Below are 23,369 nucleotides of genomic sequence, written 5' to 3'. Positions count from 1 at the left end.
TCACATAAAGTCATGTTTTCCACTGCAGCTAACTTGTTATAAAACAGAATGGCAACTTTTCTTTGCAGTGAGGCTCCCTCTCTGCCCGTGTCACAGACAATGTCACCTTCTAGCAAGAGAACTGTCTCCAACAATAAGATTCAGGGAAAAAAAAAACCAGCTTTCAAACACATTCCAGAATTAATGTGAGGCAAAAATGTCCCCTTCCACATGGGTTTTCAGAGTGATATGCTGATTAGCTGAGCATGGATTTCTTTTAAGTTGGTAAGCCTGATGTTTCCCTCATTCCCAGAATTTGCATTAAATAGATGTGTCCAACAGGGGGGAAACAGTCGGCTTAAGACATCTTCAAATTATGAAATAAATACTTCACAGACCCATTTGAAGGACAAAGACTGAAAAAGCAACTGTAAAGATAAATTTCTTTGGGTGTTATTTTTAAATGGTATAGAAGGGAATACTATCATCTGTAATTTATATCATTTCATTATGAAATATTTCTGACTGCATAATAAGTATCTGTCATGCATAAATATGCTCTGGGTGTCACTCCACAGTCCTCCCACACATACCATTTCAATTCAAGGCAATAGCTTGGCAAAATTCCTATCAGCTCCATTAGGAAAGTAGCTTGCATAAGGATACAGGATTCAATCACTGGAATATATTGTGGAAACTAAATAGTCTCTTTCATATTCCTGAACAGTGAAAGTAGACTGTAAGGACAAATTCCTATTATTTGCACCAAGTCCATTATGAAAGTGAACAAAGAAAATGCTAGAAATTATTTTATCCTATGAGTTTCATTTTTAACTTAGACACTGACATGAATTTTGTTACAAGAGTCTAGTTTTGAACTCTTTTGTCTACTTTGCAGAAAGGCCTAATATTTTGATGGGATACAGGATTTTTTTTTTTTTTTGTCTCCTTCTGTCATCACATACGGCAGGGAAGGGCATATACACAAATTATTTTGTAGAAAATGCACTTTTTAGGCACCACTGGAGATGGTAAACGAAGTGAAGATGAGGGAAAAGAGGAGATGGAGAGATATAAAAATGAGCCTATTTTTTTCCTAAAGTAGGGTTGACAGAAAATCAATATCATGATTTTGATTTTTTTTTTCTTGTTTCTTCATCTGCAGAGACTGGGAATATCATAGAATCATGGAAACATTAAGATTGGAAGAGACCTTTGAAATCAGATAAAAGAAGGAAGAGGATAATCCAGGCTTCAAACCTCTCTGCTTGTTTTTGCATAATTTGAGATTATTATATTAAATAATTTAATCTGTTCTGCCACCAGGTAAATTAAAAATAGACAGAAGGTCAGTATTTGCAGCACTGCTGGTTTGGTTTTTGTTCCTATCCAACACAGACACACGGAACACTAAAAATCAGGGAGTTCAATCATTGGTTTTGGCAATGTCCAGAGATAAAGTTCTGCATGTCAGCTGTAATGATTCATCCGTATGATACACACATACACACAGGTAAGTGTGCCTCATGCTAATAATTACACTCAAACAACACATTTAGCATAATACAAGGCACAAATAAATAGTTTGATATAAACAGTCTGAAAAATAATATACAATGTGAATGTTATACATAGTTAGAGGGGAAAACCCTTACATAAATGGGGGGCAAATACTAAATTATCCAGTTGTCTAAAATGCATGCTCCTTTAAGTATCTTAATCTCAATGCTGAAATCAACAGTGCCCTGTCTCTTCAGTGACAGATACACCAGTTAAAATATAACCTACAAAAAGTGACAAAGAATAAAAATTTGAACAGGTTTAGCCCCATTCTAAAGCAAAAGCAAGATTGTCTTGGGCACTATAAAAGAGATATGTAACTCTCAACTGGAATTTCAAGGTTTTAACAGCAAAAAAAGATTGAGGACCACAGTAAACAAAATGTTTTTACAAATATATTAGTGGCAAAAGGAAGGGTAAGACCAACCTTTGTTCTCTACTGGATGTTGGAGGGAACTTAGCAACTGCAGGTGAGGAGAAGGCAGAAGTGCTTAATGCCTTCTCTGCCTCAGTCTGTAGTGGGAATATGGAATATGGAATATGGGAAGGACAGCTGTCCTTCTGGGCTGGTAGATGGTGTCAGGGAGCAGAATGGTTGCCCTGTTATCCAGAAGGAGGCAGTCAGAGAACTGCTGAGCTTCTTGGATGTTCATAGAGCTATGGGCCCAGATGGGATTCACCCCAGGGTGATGAGGGAGCTGGCAGATGAGCTGGTAAAGCCGCTCTCCATCATTTACCAGCAGTCCTGGCTCACTGGTGTGGTTCCAGATGGCTGGAAGCTGGCCAGTGTGACACCACATCACAAAAAGGGTGGGAAGGAGGATCCTGGTAATTACAGGCCTGTTAGCTTCACCTCAGTACCTGGTAAGGTTATGGAGCAGTTTATATTGAATGTCATCACACAGCACTTACAGGATGGCCAGGGTATCAGACCCAGCCAGCTTGGGTTTAGGAGGGGTAGGTTGTGTTTGACCAACCTGATCTCCTTCTATGACCAGGTGACCCACCTGGTGGATGCAGGAAAGGCTTTTGATGCTGTGCAACTGGACTTCAGCAAGGCCTTGGCACTGCCTCCCAGAGCACACTGCTGGAAAAGCTGTCAGCCCACGGCTTGGACGGGAGCACTCCATGCTGGGTCAGGAACTGGCTGCATGGCCAGGCCCAGAGAGTGCTGGTGAATGGTGCTGCATCCAGCTGGGGCCAGTCACCAGTGGTGTCCTCAGGGGTCTGTGCTGGGGCCAGCTCTGTTCAATATTTTCATTGATGACGTGGATGAAGGGATTGAGTCTTTCATCAGTAAATTTGCAGATGACGCTAAGCTGGGAGCGTGTATTGATGTGTTGGAAGGTAGGAGGGCTCTGCAGAGAGACCTGGAAGCGTTGGATGGATGGGTAAGTAAGATCTCCAGTAAGATGAAGTTTAATAAATCCAAGTGCTGAGTCCTGCATTTTGGCCACAATCACCCCCTGCAATGCTATAGGCTGGGTATGGTGTGGCTGGACAGTGCTCAGGCAGAAAGGGTCCTGGGGGTGCTGGTCCACAGCTGGCTGGACCTGAGCCAGCAGTGTGCCCTGGTGGCCAAGAAGGCTAAGGGCTCCTGGCCTGTGTCAGGAACAGTGTGAGCAGGGAGGCCATTCTGCCCTGTACTGGCACTGGTGAGGCCACACCTCGAACGCTGTGTCCGGTTCTGGCCCCTCAGTTTGGGAAGGACCTTGAGACACCCGAGCACATCCAGAGGAGGCAACGAGGCTGGTGAGGGGCTTGGAACACAAACCCTGTGAGGAACAAGTGAAGGAGCTGGGGGTGTTTAGCCTGGAGAAAAGGAGACTCAGAGGTGACCTTATCACTCTCTACAACATCCTGAAAGGCAGCTGTGGTCAGGTGGGGTTGGTCTCTTTCTCCAGGCAACAACTGACAGAGTGAGAGGACACAGCCTTAAGCTGCGCCAAGGGAAATATAGGTTGGATATTAGGAAAAAGTTTTTTATGGAAAGAGTGATAAAGTACTGGAATGGTCTGCCTGGAGAGGTGGTGGAGTCACTATGCCTGGATGTGTTTAAAAAAAGGTTGGATGTGGCACTCTGTGCCATTGTTTAGTTGAGGTGTCAAGGGAACAGGTTGGACTCGATGATCTTCGAGGTCTCTTCCAACCTAGTGATTCTGTGATTCTACTGGAAATGGCAGATATCTGAGGACTAAGGTGATAATTACATAGGTACATTCCATTCCTGAAAACCCTAGGTGAAAGGCATCCTATTTAACAGAGCTTGTGATTACAAGAGGTATAAACAAATAAGGCTGTTTGTCTTACTAACTAGATGCATAAAATTATTTACACCAACCCAACAAAATGAAAAGAAATGCAAATCCACTGAGAAACACCAACACAAATTTTGTTATCAGCTACTCACCCTCCAGTGAGTGGAAACGACCTCAGTGGTCAGGACTCTTGGCTACTCTCAGCTCTTCAAAAAATTGGCATGTTCTTGGCTAAAATATGGATTCAGGACCCTGTGAGTGTTCATTTCAGGGTCTGTCTACAGGCTGTTGCCAAAGGGAGATTACTGAAGGAAGCATCATATGACTAGACAGATGACAATTACAGGCTGAAAACACAGTAATGTCTCCACTTCTAGCCCCTTGCTAGCCCCTGTTCAGAGGCTTCTGGACAGGGAGCAGAACTCCAGTCCATGTCGTGGCTGAGTTTAACAGCCTTTGACAAACCTCCTTCCATCACTTCATCTAATCACTTTTCCGAGCCCATTTAATGTCTTGGTCTCCAAAATCTCCTGCGCCAATGGATTATTTCAGCAATTCACTAACAATGCATGGAAATACTTCCTCCTCTTTTTTTCAAATTTGCTTCCAAACTATTTTGCTTAGTATCTCTCTAACTTTGTACTGTGATGAAATGTGCATAGTTTCTTTATCACATTCTTCATACTAATCTCATTTAGTAAGTCTCTGAGTCTCTCAGGGAGAATCTTTCTGAGATTAAGAGATTAAGCCTTGGCAGCCACAGAAGAAATTCCTTACCTCTAATCACCATTGTACTCTTTATGTTTTTTCTCTATCTGCTCAGGAATGGAGACAATAGAAATGTGTACAACACTGAAGGTGTGAGAAATACTTGAGACTTCTGTACTGGCATTGAGGTATTTTCTATTTCTGCCTCTCTTCCTAACAATTAATTGGACTGTGTTTGTCATTTTGGCTACTGCTAAGTGATGATCTGATGCTTTCAGAAGCTTCTACAATGATGACAAGATCTCTTTCCTGACTGATAATAGCTAATGAAGTCTGTTATCAAAAATGCATCATTTTGCCTCCCATCTGTACAACTTTATGTTTCAAATAGGTTTTTTGTTTTTTTTAATCCAGTTATTCAGTATTGCATGACTTTTCTGAGGCAATTTCAATCATTTTCAGCTGGGATTACTCTAATTTTTGCATAGTAAAAAATGTCATCGTGTCTCTATTTGCACTCTTTTCAAGAACATTCAGAACACAGGTTGCAACATAATTCCATAGTGAACTCTTGAAGTTATTATATTATTCTTCTCTGTCCCTGCAAAAATCATTGTATTATTATGGTTTCATGAAGATTTGCTAGTATGAAAGTCATACTTAATGATCTCCGCTTTGTAATAGTGGTAAGTTTAAAGTTTTGTCATACTTGTCACCCTCCATTCCTTTCATATTGAAGCTTCTGGTACCTTGGAACCTGTGACATTGTGATACAGTTTTAGGTATGAGCAGGATGAGGACGTTACTCTCCTAATCTTTCATCTGTTAATTGGATGCTCTGTAGAGAATGATGTGAGATGTAATTAAGGTTTTCAACTTCACAGCAATTACCTATAGCTTTTGCTGAGAGTTGATTTTAGCATTAACCTTTACATGGTTGTCAATTAGCTGGAAAAAATGTATCTTATCTTACTGTGTTTCCTATAACAATTCTGTCTGGAGACTGCTCCATCATTTCTGGTGGCCACTATAAAGATGGGCTGTGCTTATTCCCACCTCCTCTTCAAAGAGCTGTGATGGAGCAAGGATGACAATACACAGTCTCTAGTGCTGATGTAATCCATATCTTGCTGCTGACATTTGTTGAGGTTAGTGATGGGTCTGAGTTACAGCAGAGTGACTGTAACCTTGCAGCTTATCTTTTAGTTTTTAGGAGGCAGTTTCCATAAACAAAAAGGAGGAAGAAAGTTTGTACAGCAAGCATCTTTTTCTGGTGGTCTACTTGCTATTTTTGTATGATCACACAGTAACATGAACCCTTCCAACACATAAAACTGCCTGTTTTGAAGTTTACACAAAGGCAGTTCACACATTTGATTTTCCATGTAAATGAGATGTAAATCAAATGTAAACAAGAAGCAAGTCACTGGAGAAAGTCATGGCCCAAGTATGTCAGATGAAATTTCATGCTCAGTAAACATCAAATGTTAAAAAGTTTTATAATTTTTTAAAGATAACTGCCAAATAAGTATTGCCTTGGATGGCTATTGGCTTTAAAGAGGAATGTGCCATTTTAAAGAGAGCCCTCCTGCTGTTCCACTGCTTTTGTCTATTAAAGACATTTTGCCTCATTGACAAGTTGCTTAGGAAGTGATTGCCTTTATTTATGAGCAGGTACACCTGCTACTGCATGAGTGTTGTACAGGAATACCTTTCAGCAATTTTGATTTTGCTGAGTGAATAATCCAAATGGATATTTTTGCCTGGGTTTTGTTTTTAAAGTGCGATTTTTACAATGTGCTGGTTATTTTTCATAGTGTCAGCAGTATGCAGTAAACTTAACCTCTGAAAGGCCTTTTTATAAAGGTAGTTTTTTCTTAGCTGAGATTTGCTGCTGACTGAGACATAGCCCGTTGTGGTAAAACTCAAAAACTGAGGTTCTGATAATATTTAGGAGCCAAACACTGACACACCAGAACAGCGCCCAGGAGTCATAAGTTCATGCCTTTATTTCAGAGATATGACTGTCTTTCTGACATGGTATTTTTTTATTGGTATTGTCAGTTACAGTGGGCTATGTAAGAGCCACAGGAGAATAAATTAATAAAGTGAATAACTACACTAAACCTCACTTAGCCTCTCATCTTGAAAGAATGTTTTTCACTCAGATATTTCTGAGATTTGGACCTCTACTTGGAGAGCTTCAATCACTTTGGATCACCTCTATTTTGAGCTTAAGCAGTTCTGTGCAGATACAACTTTTCCTGACCATGCATTTGTCTATCAGGGTAGAGGCCCTCAGTTTTCAAGCTGAGCATTGAAGAAAATCCCAAATTTCTCTGGTTTAACTTCCCATAGAGCTTCTCAGCATCTCCTTATCTCTTTTTACCCATCACTGTGGCATCTACCCCTCCTTGAGTCTGTCAAGTCTACAGTTTCATCTTCAGCTCTTCCAATTTCCAAATAGTTTTCCAGGACATTTGAAATAATAATCTGCTCCCTAGCATGGGCTGGGTCATTGCCAGCAGTGCTTGGTGTGCATTATATGGGCATCATTCTCCTGGACTGGTTATGCTAACCCAGCAAGACACTCAGATGCTGGTAATAACTTCCAGTTATCCACATTTAAATCAGTGATGAAGAATATTTTTTTCAGTAATATACTTGCATGGCAGCCTATTTCATTATCCTTGCTAATATATTGGGATAGCAGCAATTTAGGATTCCATTGCATCTCCTACAGCCTGGGAATTTGGCTGTTGTCTCAGAAAAGAGAAGCAGTTTTGTTCTTCTTGGGAGGCTACATCTGTGGTGATTTTCCCAGGGCTGTTCACATGCCAGCCTCCAGTTCGCCCTGCTGAGCAGCACAGGAGGGCAGGCAATGGATGATTCCACCTACGAAGTGTGGTCCTTCCGTGGGCACTCCCAAGCCTGAGATCACACCCTCCAAAAACTGTGGGGAGTGCACAGCAAGTCGTCAGTAGCAGCTCCTTTGCTCTGTAAAAGTAATCCTATTTGACCGTACCATTTAATAGTGTAGACATAGCCGTGACTCTAGAAATACAGGGAAATTAAATAACAGCACTGCTTTTCAGATGGCTGTTTCCTTTCTGTCCCAAGAGTCTCTTCACTCTAAAAACTTGTCCCAGCTGAGAAGGCTGGGAATAATGATTACAGTTTGACTTTCTTTAATAGGAACTTTAATAGGACTCCATTGTGGTTTAACCTCAGTCAACTACCAAGCACCACGCAGGTGCTTGCTCACTTCCTGCTGGTGGTTTGGGGAAGAGAATCAGAAGAGTAAAAATGAGAAAATTCCTAGGCTGAGATAAAGACAGTTTAATTGGTAAAGCAAAAGCCATGCAAAGCAAGCAAAACAAGTAATTCATTTAATTCATTCACCAATTCCCATGGGCAGGGAGGTGTTCAGCCATCTCCAGAAAAGCAGCGCTTCACCATACGTAACGGTGACTTGGGAAGACAAACACCATCACTCTGAATGTCCTTCCTTCCTTCCTTCCTTCCTTCCTTCCTTCCTTCCTTCCGCCCCTTCCTTCCGCCCCTTCCTTCCGCCCCTTCCTTCCGCCCCTTCCTTCCGCCCCTTCCGCCCCTTCCTTCCTTCCTTCCGCCCCTTCCTTCCGCCCCTTCCTTCCTCCCACCCCTTCCTTCCGCCCCTTCCGCCCCTTCCTTCCTTCCTTCCGCCCCTTCCTTCCGCCCCTTCCTTCCGCCCCTTCCTTCCTCCCGCCCCTTCCTTCCGCCCCTTCCGCCCCTTCCTTCCTTCCTTTCGCCCCTTCCTTCCGCCCCTTCCTTCCGCCCCTTCCTTCCTCCCACCCCTTCCGCCCCTTCCTTCCTTCCTTCCGCCCCTTCCTTCCGCCCCTTCCTTCCGCCCCTTCCTTCCTCCCGCCCCTTCCTTCCTTCCTTCCTTCCTTCCTTCCTTCCTTCCTTCCTTCCTTCCTTCCTTCCTTCCTTCCTTCCTTCCTTCCTTCCTTCCTTCCTTCCTTCCGCCACTTCCTTCCGCCACTTCCTTCCGCCACTTCCTTCCGCCACTTCCTTCCGCCACTTCCTTCCGCCACTTCCTTCCGCCACTTCCTTCCTTCCGCCACTTCCTTCCGCCACTTCCTTCCTTCCGCCACTTCCTTCCTTCCGCCACTTCCTTCCTTCCGCCACTTCCTTCCTCCCGCCCCTCCCGCCACTTCCTTCCTTCCTTTCTTTCTTTCTTCCTTTCTCTCTCTCTCTCTCTCTTCCTTCCTTCCTTCCTTCCTTCCTTCCTTCCTTCCGCCCCTTCCGCCCCTTCCGCCCCTTCCGCCCCTTCCTTCCGCCCCTTCCTTCCTTCCTTCCTTCCGCCCCTTCCTTCCTTCCTTCCTTCTGCCCCTTCCTTCCGCCCCTTCCTTCCTTCCTTCCTTCCTTCCTTCCTTCCTTCCTTCCTTCCTTCCTTCCCCCCCTTCCTTCCTTCCATCCTTCCTTCCTTCCTCACACTGCACATGACACCAGATATTATGGTATATCCCTGTGGTCAGCAGGAGTCAGCCTGTCTTGGATGTGTCCCCTCACAACTGCTTGATGCAGGGGTGAGCTGAGAAGCAGAAAAGGCCTTGGCTCTGTGTAAGTGCTGCCCAGCAACAGATAGAACACCCCAGTGGTGTCAGCATTGTTTTCAGCACAATCCAAACCACAGTCTCATAACCGCTACTATGGAAAAAAATGCACTCTATTCCAGTCCAAACCAGCACAGACTCAAACATGCATACAAGGAGTAATGACAGAAGAAGAAAAGATCAGACAGAAAAACAGCTCTTAGTTCATAGAATCATAGAATCACGGAATTGTTTGTGTTGGAAGGGACTTAAAGATCACTTAGTTCCAACCCCTTCACCACGGGCAGGACACCTCCCCTTTGGTCAGGTTGCTCAAAGTCTCATCCAACTTGACCTGGAACGCTTTCAGGAATGGGGCATCCACCACTTCTGTGGGCAGCCTGTTTTAGTGCTTCACCACCATCACAGTGAAGAGTCTCTTTCTAATACATAATCTAAATCTACCCTCTTTCAGTTTAAAGCCCTTCCCCCTTTTCCTACATGTCCTTGTAAAAATTTCTGAATAAATAACTCCAGCAAGAAAAACTATACAGGAGGAAAGAGAAAAAATAAATTTTCAGTTCTCATCTGGAAAAAGAGCTGCACAAGGGAGATGAAAGGCAACCACAAATGAAATCAGTTTCTAGGGCACTTGACCTTTACTGGGTATTATCAACCAAGATGAGAAAAAACCTGAATAAATTCTGGGTCCAGTTCTTTTATTTTCTTTACTAGAAGTGGTGGTAAGTCAGTCAAATCCTACACACTCACACACACAAACCCTCACATCCATAGACACACTCTGGATTGAGTTTATTCCTTACATGGCTTTGCTGTCTCTTCCAACCAAGCGGGCAATAATATTTACATTGTGGGGGCTCCCCGGGGCGATCCAGGCAAATCTCCTGCTCCAAGAGAAGCTCTCTGACACCGCCTGAACTAAGACACTGGAAATTAAGGCTTTGCAACTTCTCAACCTCCAGCAAAACCCCTCCTAGGTGGGTAGAGCTGATTCTAAAGTAGCAAATGTAAAAGGTGTACGGAACATCTGCCAGCAGAGCGAAGGCTCCGGCTGTGCATGCCCGGGTGTGGAAGCGGCATCCCCGCGGCCACGGGCTGTGCTGGAAACCTGCTGACATCTATGACCCTGGAATTTCTGCCAGCACAAATCCCTTCCTGGTGCCTTCCTTTCCCAGGGCCACTGGGCCCGGTTATCTCCCGGCACTTGGCCGTGTTTTACAGCAGTGTTTGTAAGGGCAGTTGTGTTATTTCTTAGTGCCACCAAGTGGCAGAATTTAATTTTACCTTTTTCGATTGTTGCTTCTGATCGGCGAGGAAACCAGAGTAGATATCTCCTTGCCAGTAGGAGAGCAAAAAATAAAAAAGCCCCCCAACAACCTAAGGCGACAAGATTTTTTGAGCGAAAATGATAACGGGTGTTTTCTGTTTCAAATGTTAAGTGATCTAAGTAGGGCAAAAGCTCACAACTGGTTCAAAACTTTAAATGTATGTAAAATCCATAAGGGTCTATTCAGTGTAATGCTAAAAACGGAGGAGAAATATGGCTTAAGCATATATTTAAATTTAAGATCATTTGCTGGCATATCTTGCTCCACAGGTGTGACTTGAGAGCTGGAATCAATGATACTGATAATGAACTCCAAGAATCAGTGGGTGGAAGGTGAAGTCTCCAGTAGGCTGAAGTGACATTCCATTATAACTTAATGGGAGCAAAAATATCCACCTCTTCCCAGAACAATATAATCATAAACATTTACAAATCAAAACAAAGACAAAAATTCTTAAACCATACTAAACTGTGTCTGCAGTTTCATAAAGTACTGAAAAATTTCTGTAAGCATATGAACTTTACCAGGAGGTCACCATGGCAAGCAGCAGCATGATGGAACCATTTTAAACAAGTATTTTCCCAACTTTTTTCAAGTTTCTTTTGAATTTACCTGTAAATAAAGGGAAAGTGGTACAGATATCAGTGCTACATAAAATAATATCTGGGCTGATATTCTGGACTGATTTTCCTTATGATTTCCTCTAGATCTATGGAGAAATAAACATAGATACATTTCTGGAACATGAATTTATATATTTGGAACATTCTCCAGATGGAATGATGTGTAGTATAAAATAGCTGTTTGCAATTAAGAAAAAAATAATATTGTTAGTGTTTTAGTGCAAATGCACTATATCCATGAAGCTAACTGCAAATGTTGTTAGTATCAGAGAAGGAATCTCCCAGTATAAATATTGCAGGGAAGTTTTTATTCATTGGAAGTGCCTAAGCAACCTTTGGGAACAGAAGGGCTTCCATGCAATCTGTTTTGGGAAAAAAAGAGCAATACAGCTAGGTGATCTGTAGCTGCAGTGAGGGCTGGGGATGTGGGTGCAAACAGGTAGTCTGTTCTCTAGAGGAGAAAAGCTTTTGCTCATTCATCATTTCATCTGACTAACATGGTTTTCTCTCAAAAGCTATTATTTATGTAAAAGCATTGGAAAACTGCACACTCAGTCCACCTGTTTATTCAGAGAGCTTGGGGGCAGCTCACTTGTTATAAAGGGCAGCTTGTTGTAAGATGAAAGCTGAATATAGTGTAACTATTTTCCTGTTTATAAATATGGCAATAAAATATATCACCATAAGTAGCATGTAAGGACAGGTTGCTGCTGAGAGCAGCTCAAGCACTCGCCTGTAGCTCCTGATGCTACCCAGCATCTCAGGCTCTGAGTGGGATGCCTGTGGCTAATGGGTCCAGCGACAGGGCACAGTCACCCCATCCTCTTCAAAGGTCAGCAGCAAGCACTTCTGCATTCCTCTGCCTCTCCAAGCTGTTTTTCTTCTCCCATTCCTGAAACACTACGCCAATGTGTTCCCAGTGGATGCCCCAGCTGCACTGCCTAGCTGGGGTGGGGATGCCATGGGACAGAGAGAGAGAAACAGCAAGCGTTTCTCACAGCGGCTTGTGAGAAGTTTTAGGGAGCTGGAAAGATGTGATAACTTGTTGAGTATAAACAATTTGCAGAGGGTGTTTTTCTACTTTATTTTTCTGGTCCTCTCTAGGACAGTGTGTGAGAAAGATGTTTCTGTTAGTTAGCCAATAGAATAGAACCTATCATACCACTCTGTAAAAACTGTGTGGTCCTTTTGACCACAAAAGCCTTCTTCACCTTTTCTATAATCCTGCCTCTCACCTGTTCCTGCCTCAGTCTCAGCACAAGAGCAACACTGGGGCACTGCACAGGCACCAGCAGTGACAGATCCCTGTGCTAGATACAGCCTGTATCCCATCAGAGATCAGTGACAGCTGACACCTCTCAAACTGAAGGTTTGCACCAATGCTGCCAGTTTTACAAGGTTAGGCTTGAAAAGTGTTTAGATATCCACTACTAAAAGGTTAAACCATATGGCTATTAGGAAAACATGCTAAAGACATGTTTTGGAGGACAAAAAGGTTGAGTTTAATTTAAATAAGGGCCTATTAACATTAGGAGCTGTTTTCTGGGAATTTCATCAAGAGTTGAAATACTAATCCTGTGTTTACACACTCAGTCTAACATTAGATATTCTTTCAGTAAGTTGATGGTAGAAACAAGCCTTCCCAGCTCTGCAGCCGTAGCAGTGAGACATAACAGATGGAGAATGTGTCATCTCTTGTCTCTTATGCCTCTGTTACTGCAATGGGGACACAAGAAATGAACCAGCTCCCCTCTGTAGAGTGCAGAGGGGCTAAAGAGGATCTGAAATGAGATGAAAATAAAACTCTGAAAGCCTCAGTAACCTTCAGGGAATTCATCTATTTAGCATTTTATCCATTCTAGATTAAAAGGCCCATTGCAATTACTTAGCAACCTCACACATTTCCCAAACAGGTATCTTCCTACCCTCTTCCTCATGCATCCATAATATGCCCTCAGACGTGGTGGGAGATGATCCTGAGGAAAATTTTCGACTGAAGTGCAAGATATCCAACTAAATGTCTGTTAACCTGACAGCTTCTTCCAATTAGTCTTTCTCATTTAAGCACATGCTCTCTCAGCTACTGCAGACACATTCAATTAAGATGAAGAAAAAAGTGCAGTAGACAAGCTTGACATTAATATAAATAAATGAGTGTCTTTTCTTCATGCACAACGACATCACAGTTCAGCCTTCAGTCGTGCTATCAGCTCAAGGGGATTTAAATACAGATAAACTGCATCACTACAATCTCTGTTTGCAGTAACTAGAAGAAAGGTGACATTAACAAAAAAGCCAAAATGTCTTTGAACATCATGTACCTTTACATGGATCTCTGGATAATAAAATTAAGAGTGATTTCAGTGTCTTCTAATGGCAGTGATTTTTTTAAAACTGACAACATTGGAAAAAGTGACAGGCAATTCGATAACAAGTATGGATTCCCTTCTTGCTCAGGGAAACAAAAATCTGTCATGAGCTTGTTCTTTTGCAAGATCAGAGAGGTGCAGCTTGTTCTCCTTCCTGCCAAGAAAGCACTGTGCACCATCAGTCAGGCTGTGTGTAAAACAATAAAATCAGTTTTATACATAAAATTCTATTAGGATACATTCTTCTCAGCCATCTACCATGAGCAACTCTGCCATTTATTTCTCTCCATGCCAACCTCTCACTCTGGTCCATAGTATCAACTAGTTTTTCTTTCAGGTAGCCCAAGAGACAATGTACAAAAGCTGAACCTGCAGCAGTTTGTACTCAAGTAATATTTAAGAAACTACCATCTCAATTTCTCATCTGTGAAAGGGCTTCTCTCACCAGCAACTTTTGTAGTCTTTTTGTTGCTGAAGTGATGGGATAAAAAAATCCAAATTTTTCTCTCACAATGATGTCTGAAGTATAAGAGGCTATTAGAGTAGACTATCTTTGCAAATATTACAATGATTTGTCTGTTGAAAAGCATGGATTTCCTAATTTAAAGTAGTGCTGCCCAGTGTGAAGTATTTGCTGTTGTGGTGTGTTGCAATGTCCGGTTTTAAACTTCCGGAGCCCTTCCCATGTGTACCTATCCCTTCTCCCTTCCCCCTCACCCCTTGCTGAGTGTGCCCTGTCAATCAGGCTAACATACCAGCAAGGCGTCGTGTGATTCGTCGATTTCAAAGGATGCTCCTCAGGCCTGGGGGTCATTGGCCTGTCTAAGTGTCATCCTCCCTTGAGACCCTGCCCCCTTCACCTGGTTGGTAACTCACCTGTCCCCTCCCCTTCCCCTGTCCCCGAGCTTATAAAATGTGAATGAGACCATGCGGCCTTTATTCTGTTATCAGCAGTAGCCCAGTGCAGACATATCTGTGCTCATGGAATAAACATCTGGCTACCTTCTAGCAGAATCCGCTCCCTTCTTCTCTTCACCATCGCCAGAAGCTGTCCCCTGAGGTAAACGGAGTCCTGTCTTGTGCCCCGCTGCACTCTGCCGCCAGCCAAGGTATCGCTGGGGTGAACACCGCAGTGCTGCCTCTGGCCCAGCAGCGAAGGTCAGAATTGGCCTAGGCACCATCTAACTGGTTATATTGGGATACATATTCCAATATATTGGCGTCCCTGTGGGTGGGCTCGACCCTGAGCCGGAAAACGGACTCGCAGTTCCTCAGAGAAGCTTCTGCCAGCCGTGCATCCAGCTGAAAGGAGCCTGGCTTCAAGACTCCCAGCTAGAGACTTTGGGAATACTCCCAGAAAAAGTTTCGTGGACTGTTCGGCGCCTTTGGAAAGCCCTGCTTCATTGTGGTGAACAGATTTTCCAGAGGAAGAAAAGGGCAGCCTCTCTTGCACCCAGAGAGAGGTCCTTTTCCGGTGGAGACCTGCCTGCCTGTACCCAGCCTACAGCTTCCATTTCACGTGAGTATCTCTGCTTTCCGTAGAGCAGAAGCTCAAAAACAGACTCTGCCGCGAGTTCTGTTCCTTTTTGCCTTTGCATTTTGGCTGCGCAGCCCCACAGACGAGAATTCATAGCGTTCTAGTTTAGCTTTCCTGCTGCGTGTTTCACTGTTTTTTAGAATTCGCGCCGGAGCGGGATCGCTCTCTGCCCTTCCCCCCCCGGCTCAGCAGCGTGTTCAGACACGTGTTGGGAGATTTTCTTTCTCTTTCTCTTTGCGGGAGAGGGGGGGGCTCTCTTTCCACGTGGCCGGGGGACCTGCGGGGTCGGGAGTGCTCTGCACACGTGGCGGCGGGGGGGGGGCGTCCTGGTTTCGGCTGCCACGTGGAGTAGTTGCTGTCTCTGCTCCGCGGGGGTGCTGCATTCCACCGCGGGGGAGGCTTTGTGTCTGCCTCTGTTCGGCAGGGCGTGCCCTGCTGCTGCTGCCCGGGAATTTTAAAAGCAGTATATACAGCTGCATTGTGAAGCTTTTGTCTGCTCGTTATCGCTTTCTATCTGTGGTTTTTTTTTAGAAATTGGTAGCTGATTTTAGCTTTGTTTTTGGTCAGGCGGGATTAAGTACTTTGCCTTTTAACATGGGTTCCAAACTTAGCATTGTACAAAGGGGAGTGTATTATGATATTGTTAGCATTCTAATCAAGAGTAATGTGAAATTCTCTAAAGGAAAATTGAAACAGTTTATAAGATGGCTTTTTCTGCAGTTCCCAAACATTTCCCCTGAAGAAATCCACAATATTCAATTCTGGGATAAAGTTGGGAATGAATTGATAACCTTAGGACAATTTGGCAAATTACCCTCAGCTAAATTTGTGTTCTGGAGTTTGCAAATTCGAACAGCATTGCTCAAACAAAAGAAAATGGAGAAAAAGCCAAATGTAAAGCCATGTGCCGCTGCTCTCCCTGTTCCTCCCTCTCCCTCTAAAACCCCTAAACCTCTTTCCCCAAAAAAATCCCGAGCACGTGTTAGCTTTTCGGAGAGCAGTGATGTCCAAAATGGCCCCCAGTCCCTAGGGGGTGCACAAGATGGTGGGTGCCACGTGGCATCTTCCCAAACCGGGTCTTCTTCTTCCCAAAATCCTCTTAAGCATTCCAAAATTCCATCCCCATCCCCCTCTCCTCCTGTTCCTCGTGACCCCTTCCCCCCTCCCCCCGCCTTTCCTGCAGTACCCTCAGCTCCGCCCCTCTACTCCTCCCAGGGAGCGGCTGCTGACGTAATGTCACCAGGTGACCCCGCCCTCTGTTCCCACGGTATCCCCGCCCCCTGCCAGCCCCTTGACCCCGCCCCTTGTTCCCACGGTTTCCCCGCCCCTTGCCGGCTCCCTGTCCCCGCCCCCTCCCCGGGTTCCCACGGTGGGGACATACCCACTGCCTGTCCCCAAACCTGTACCTGTGATCCCAATGCTTCTGATTCAAGGGATACAGAGCAGGGGACAGCAGACCCAATGCATGGTGCCATGTTGTCACTGGCCCCTGTTACGTTTCAGCCTGCAGCTCAAGCAGGAGCAGCCCCAACTGCTAATTGGAGTTCTTTTGGACGACAATTGATTAAAGAGATCTGTAAATCTCATAAAGAATATGGTCCACACAGTCCATATTTCCGTGGCCTTTTAAATTCTGAATTAAGTAGGACTATTGTAGTTCCACATGATTTAAAACAACTGTTTTCATGTCTCATGACATCCACAGAATTCAAATTATGGGAATCAGCATTGAAACAACTGCTAAAAGATGCTCTCCCAGGCTTACAGGCTGATCCAAACACAGCAAAGGACAACAATGGTAATCCTATTACCCTTGACCACCTCTGTGGTGAGGGTCAATGGTCTTCTCCCTCAGTCCAAGCTGCTGCAATTCCTGCAGAAACACTTGAGAAAGTAAAGGAAGCAGCTGAAAAAGCATTCTTTTCCCTCCAACCTGAGGGGCCTTTTGAGCCCTATAGTAAAATCAAACAACTACCATCAGAGCCTTTTGTGAAATTTGTAGAAAGGCTAACTAGAGCCATTGAAATACAGGTTAAAAAAGAAAATGCAAGGGAAGCAATTTTAGAAGAAATAGCGTTTACAAATGCAAATGAACAGTGTCGAGCAGCAATCCTGAGCCTTCCTATAGAACCTTCCCCTACATTAAAAGATATGCTTCTAGTCTGTAACAGGAAAGTGCCTCTGATGAGTGTTGCTGAAGACACCAGACCAAGGCTGCTGCCAAGACCACCTCAGCGTGTTGCTGTTGCCAGCCCTTCACCTTTTCCCTCAGCACAGCAGTACCCTGGGCAGCAGCGGAGACCGGCAATGGTTGAGCCCACTAAACCATGCCTGCTTTGTAATAAGCTAGGGCACTGGAGTAACCAGTGCCCCCTGAAAAGGGAATTTGATGAATTTAAAAATAGCAGGGGAGGAGAACTGCAAGCCCTCCCTGGGGGTCAACAACAAAAAAACGAAGAATAAAGCGCCAGCCTGCCAGGCGTGCAGACATAAAAGGAGCAGGCCAAGAGAATAAGGGTAGCAAAACAAATCAAGCGCGCAATAATATTAACATTTGTGTAAGTGAAGCAGGTGCTTCAAAGACCAAGTCTGCTAGTCCACTGTTGAAAGTGAAACAAAATAACCTTTGTTGTGATTTAAGTGATTCTGTATTAACCGCATCTTCTGTCAATGAGCCTTACAGGTTGCAGCTGACAGAGTCACTCCACCTGAAGGACACTGACTGGCATATTGTCTCTGTAAATCCTGAACAGAAAGGTACTTGGAACCAAATTCGTTGTAAGTACATCATCACTGGGGACAAAAACACACCACAAGAGATCGAAATTGCTCCGGGAATAACAACATCAGATCCCAAGCAATTTGTTCTCAGCCTGCACTGTTTCCACCCACCCCTGTTTCTTCCCAAGGGACAAATTGTTGCTCAAGCTATCCCTGTGCCATCTTTACCTGAAAATGTCGATAAACAAGGGCCCACAGTCGCCCGGGTCCAAGTTATTGGGACAGATAAACCCAAATTGTGGTGCAATGTCAGTGGGGGTGGGGAGTCTAAACGCATTGAGATGCTTGTAGACACAGGTGCAGACTGCACAGTGATTCCAGTACAAGACTGGCCAGCTCACTGGCCTTTACAAAATGTTGCTGGTCACCTTCGAGGTGTAGGAGGTCTGCAATTGGCAAGGCAATCCAAAAGCATTATTCAATTCGAGGGTCCAAACGGACAATTGGCAAATATCCGTCCATTTGTGTTAGATTATTCAGAACCTTTGTTAGGGAGAGATTTAATGGCCCAGTGGGGTGTCACAATTAATATTCCAGACTCTCCACAGCATTTTTGTGCAGCAGTCATTAAACAACAGCGCCCCACCCAAAAACTTAAGTGGAAAACAGACGAACCAGTTGATGTGAAACAGTGGCCACTCAGTAAACAAAAAATAAAGGTGCTTGAGGAACTAGTACAAGAGCAACTAAGAAAGGGCCACATTGTGGAGACCATGTCCCCATGGAACTCTCCAGTGTTTGTCATCCAAAAAGCTGACAAAAAGAGGTGGCGACTTCTCTGTGACCTCCGACAAATTAATAATGTAATTGAAGATATGGGTTCTCCTCAACCTGGTATGCCATCCCCAACAATGCTTCCTCAAGATTGGAAATTAGCTGTTATTGATATTAAAGATTGCTTTTTCCAAATCCCATTGCACCCTGACGATGCACCGCGTTTGGCATTCTCTGTCCCTTCTATCAATTCAGAAGCTCCTATGAAAAGGTACCATTGGACCGTTCTTCCTCAGGGCCTAAAGGTATCTCCAGCTATCTGCCAGTGGTATGTCTCTTCCCTGCTTTCCCCAGTTCGTGCAGCCGCAGAGAAGGCCATCATCTACCATTATATGGATGATATCCTTGTGTGTGCCCCCAATGATGATTTACTAACACATGCGCTTGACCTAACGATCGATGCATTGATTGTTGCAGGGTTCGAGCTCCAGGAACAGAAAATTCAAAAGATGCCACCTTGGAAGTATTTGGGCTTAGAAATTGGAAATAGGACCATTGTTCCTCAAAAACTAGAAATCAATCCAACGATCAAGACCCTTGCGGATGTCCACAAGTTGTGTGGGTCTTTGAATTGGGTAAGACCATGGCTTGGTCTGACTAATGAAGACCTTGCCCCTCTTTTCAATTTACTGAAAGGGGGAGACGACCCAGGTGCTCCTAGGTCTATTACCCCAGAGGCACGGAAAGCTCTAGAAAAGGTTCAGATTGCAATGTCCACAAGACAGGCCCACCGATGCCGGCCTGATCTGCCATTCAAATTTATCATCCTAGGTAAGTTGCCACACCTCCATGGAATTATTTTCCAGTGGGAGGAAAAACAAACACCTAAGGCAAAGGACACACCAAAAAAGGACCGGGACCAGAGGGACTCTCTCTTGATCATAGAATGGGTTTTCCTCAGTCACAAAAGGTCCAAGAGGCTGACAAAGCCTCAGGAGCTGATAGCAGAACTGATCCGGAAAGCAAGGACCCGGATCAGGGAGTTAGCAGGATGTGATTTTAAGTGCATTCACATTCCAGTTGAGTTAAAATCAGGTCAAAATACTATGAAAATACTGGAACAATTGTTTCAAGAAAATGAAGTGTTGCAGTTTGCTCTGGATTCCTACTCAGGACAATTTTCGGTAGCACGGCCCGCTTGCAAATTGTTTGAACAAGATGTTCAATTTACTTTAAAATTAAGAACTGCTCTAAGTAGGAGACCTTTAAAAAGGGCTCTGACTGTCTTTACAGATGCGTCCGGGAGGTCCCACAAGTCTGTTATGACTTGGAAAGATCCTCAAACCCAGCAGTGGGAGACGGACATTGCTGAGGTGGAAGGTTCACCTCAGGTTGCTGAATTAGCTGCAGTTGTTAGGGCTTTTGAAAGGTTCTCAGAACCATTTAATCTGATTACAGACTCTGCATACGTGGCAGGAGTAGTATCCAGAGCAGATCAAGCAATACTGCAAGATGTATCTAACATTGCACTTTTTTGAATTGCTTTCCAAACTGGTAAAGTTAGTCACTCACCGAGAGCAACCCTTTTATGTGATGCATGTCAGGTCACACACTGACTTGCCAGGGTTTATCGCTGAAGGCAACAGAAGGGCAGATGCTCTTGCTGCACCTGCAGTGATGGCCACTCTCCCAAATGTTTTTGAACAGGCAAAAATCAGCCACCAGCTTTTCCACCAAAATGCACCTGGCCTGGTTCGCCAGTTTAACATCACTCGAGAACAGGCCAAAGCGATTGTGGCCACGTGCCCAAATTGCCAACAACATGCACTCCCTACAGTGAGTACAGGAGCAAACCCAAGGGGACTGAACAGTTGTGAACTGTGGCAAACAGATGTAACACACATACAGGTTTTTGGACGGCAGAAATATGTTCATGTTAGTGTAGATACCTTTTCTGGAGCGGTCTATGCTTCTGCCCACACAGGAGAATCATCTATTGATGCTATTAAGCACCTCTTACAGGCCTTTTCTTTCATGGGCATCCCCAAGGAGCTGAAAACTGATAATGGGCCTGCTTATAAATCCAAGGAATTCGGGAGCTTCCTGCAGCAATGGGGAGTAGAGCACAAAACTGGCATCCCCTACTCCCCTACAGGTCAAGCCATTGTAGAAAGAACTCACCGTGATATTAAAAGGGTCCTGGACCAGCAACAACAGGTTCTGAAGGTAGAACCTCCCCACATTCGGTTATCCAGGGCACTATTCACAATCAATTTTCTGAATTGTTCTTTTGACAGCCTGAACCCACCCATCCTACGCCACTTTGGGGGGAACAGTCACAGGTTGATGAAAGAAAAACCTCCAGTTTTAGTAAAGGACCCTGAGACTTGGAAAATGGTGGGACCTTACAAATTGGTTACTTGGGGACGTGGATACGCCTGTGTGTCCACCCCCTCTGGTTTAAGGTGGGTTCCTTCCAAATGGGTAAAGCCCTATGTTCCCAAAGTCTCAGAGAAATCTGCAGAAGCGCCCCAGGTTGCTCACGCTGCCTGGAGAAGGAAACGTCGCACGCGTTCTCTAGAAGAAATTCCATTTAAGCCTCCTATCTGGAATAGTTTGTAATATATGTTTGTCTTAAGTTTCCTTTTACCGATTTAGATCCTGCTGTTCGTGTGCAGTCTTGAGACGCCATGAGACCGAGCCTGCTTCTCGTCCTACTTGCGATCATTTCTCCAGCGATCTCCTGGTTAGTCCCTCAGCCCAAAGCAAATGTATGGACCACTCTGGCCAGAGCTCTTGGACAAGATCACATTTGCCTCTCCACCGCGACAGCCTCGGACCCCCTGTCAACTTGCCTGGTGGGAGTTCCTTTTAAATCCTCAGAATTCCCGAATGAAATGTGGAGTGCTTTAAATGAAGTTAACTTACTCGCACCTTCCCCTGGCCGTTACCCTGCTGACAATCCTTTGCTGTTTTGGCAGGAGTGGGCGAGAAAGTTACCAGTGTCAAAAAGAGAGCCACAAGAGTTCCATCTCTTAGGCTCCATGAATGCAACCTTTTGCATTCACTTTAAATTCAATTCCCGCTTACCATATCATGAAGCTAAACCAAACACCTATCCTAACCCTAGCAACCCACTCTACACAGACAAGAACTGGTGTGAAAATTCAGTCCTAGTTATGCACTCATCTGGTGGTGATTACAAGCCTCGTGAACTCCCAAAAGGTGTGTTTTTAATATGTGGAGACAGAGCATGGGCAGGTCTCCCTCCTCGTCTGCTCGGAGGTCCGTGTACATTTGGCAAGCTGAGCCTGTTAACACCAAATCGAACAAACCTAATACATTGGCAAACTAAAAACAACACACATACATTGGCTATCAAAAAAAGAGACCTAAGGCAATTAGACCCTGACTGTAATTCAGAAATTGTTCACTGGTCCAGACTAAAGGCCACTGCAATTACAGTCTTTCTGCCGTGGATCTCGGCAGCAAAAACTATGGGAGAATTAGGCCGATTGGAATGTTGGGTTGCAAAACAGGCAAACCTCACTTCTACTGCCCTGAGTGACCTCTTATCAGATGAGGAAATTACCAGGCAAGCCACCATTCAAAATAGGGCAGCCATAGACTATCTGCTCCTTCTGCACAACCATCGCTGTGAAGAATTTGAAGGACTCTGCTGTCTCGACTTGTCATCGAAGGCAGAGAATGTCCATGCCACAATTGACAAGATGAAAACTATGGTGAACGACATCAAGAGAGAAACTGACGATTGGCTGAGTGGACTTTTCAATGGCTGGGGACTCTCGGGCTGGTTGGGATCTATTCTGAAAACTGTAATTTTAGTGCTGTTTATTTTAGTTGTAGTTATTGTAGTTTTTAGCATTGTTTTTGGAGTAATCAGACGCATGGTTCTCAAGTTAATCTCAAGCTCATCTCCCCCTCCTGAGGTCTACCATTTAGAAGCCCTCAGTGCTCCAGTAGATGACCTGGAAGCCTCAGTGGAAAACACTGACCCTCCTGTAGAAGAAGAACCGATTTACCAACCATGGTTTGGCAATCATTCTGCACCATAAACACAGTCCTCTTCTTTTTAAACAAAACTAGGGGGAGATGTTGTGGTGTGTTGCAATGTCCGGTTTTAAACTTCCGGAGCCCTTCCCATGTGTACCTATCCCTTCTCCCTTCCCCCTCACCCCTTGCTGAGTGTGCCCTGTCAATCAGGCTAACATACCAGCAAGGCGTCGTGTGATTCGTCGATTTCAAAGGATGCTCCTCAGGCCTGGGGGTCATTGGCCTGTCTAAGTGTCATCCTCCCTTGAGACCCTGCCCCCTTCACCTGGTTGGTAACTCACCTGTCCCCTCCCCTTCCCCTGTCCCCGAGCTTATAAAATGTGAATGAGACCATGCGGCCTTTATTCTGTTATCAGCAGTAGCCCAGTGCAGACATATCTGTGCTCATGGAATAAACATCTGGCTACCTTCTAGCAGAATCCGCTCCCTTCTTCTCTTCACCATCGCCAGAAGCTGTCCCCTGAGGTAAACGGAGTCCTGTCTTGTGCCCCGCTGCACTCTGCCGCCAGCCAAGGTATCGCTGGGGTGAACACCGCAGTGCTGCCTCTGGCCCAGCAGCGAAGGTCAGAATTGGCCTAGGCACCATCTAACTGGTTATATTGGGATACATATTCCAATAATTTGCTAAATGTCAAAATCCTTGGCTGAATAGCCCATAGTTCAGCTGAGGGGCCAACCCCTTCAGGAACAGTAATTATAACCATTTCTAAGAAGGCTAATTATGGTCCCTATTAATCAGGATCTAATCAGTGGGACATGTTCATAGGTGTTCCTCAAGGATGAGACACAGAACATGAAACATTTTAATTATTTCAACAGGTGTCTGCTAGATTGTTAGAAGTC

The 23,369-nt window shown here is 44.6% G+C and overlaps 1 protein-coding gene across 1 annotated transcript; it reads left to right on the top strand.

Moving 5' to 3' along the window:
- The first annotated feature begins 14,062 nt into the window (after nt 1–14,062).
- Nucleotides 14,063–23,141, top strand: LOC141728562 (uncharacterized). The gene is made up of 2 exons (XM_074537812.1): nt 14,063–14,939; nt 21,111–23,141. The coding sequence occupies exon 2, from the start codon at nt 21,143–21,145 to the stop codon at nt 22,526–22,528; it is 1,386 nt and encodes a 461-aa protein (XP_074393913.1). The 5' UTR covers nt 14,063–14,939; nt 21,111–21,142; the 3' UTR covers nt 22,529–23,141.
- The last annotated feature ends 228 nt before the right edge of the window (nt 23,142–23,369 follow it).

This window comes from Zonotrichia albicollis, chromosome 3 (genome assembly GCF_047830755.1).
Source record: "Zonotrichia albicollis isolate bZonAlb1 chromosome 3, bZonAlb1.hap1, whole genome shotgun sequence".
Lineage (NCBI taxonomy): Eukaryota > Metazoa > Chordata > Aves > Passeriformes > Passerellidae > Zonotrichia > Zonotrichia albicollis.
The sequence above is the reverse complement of the archived record's forward strand: the minus strand, read 5'-3'. Positions and strand labels throughout refer to the sequence as shown.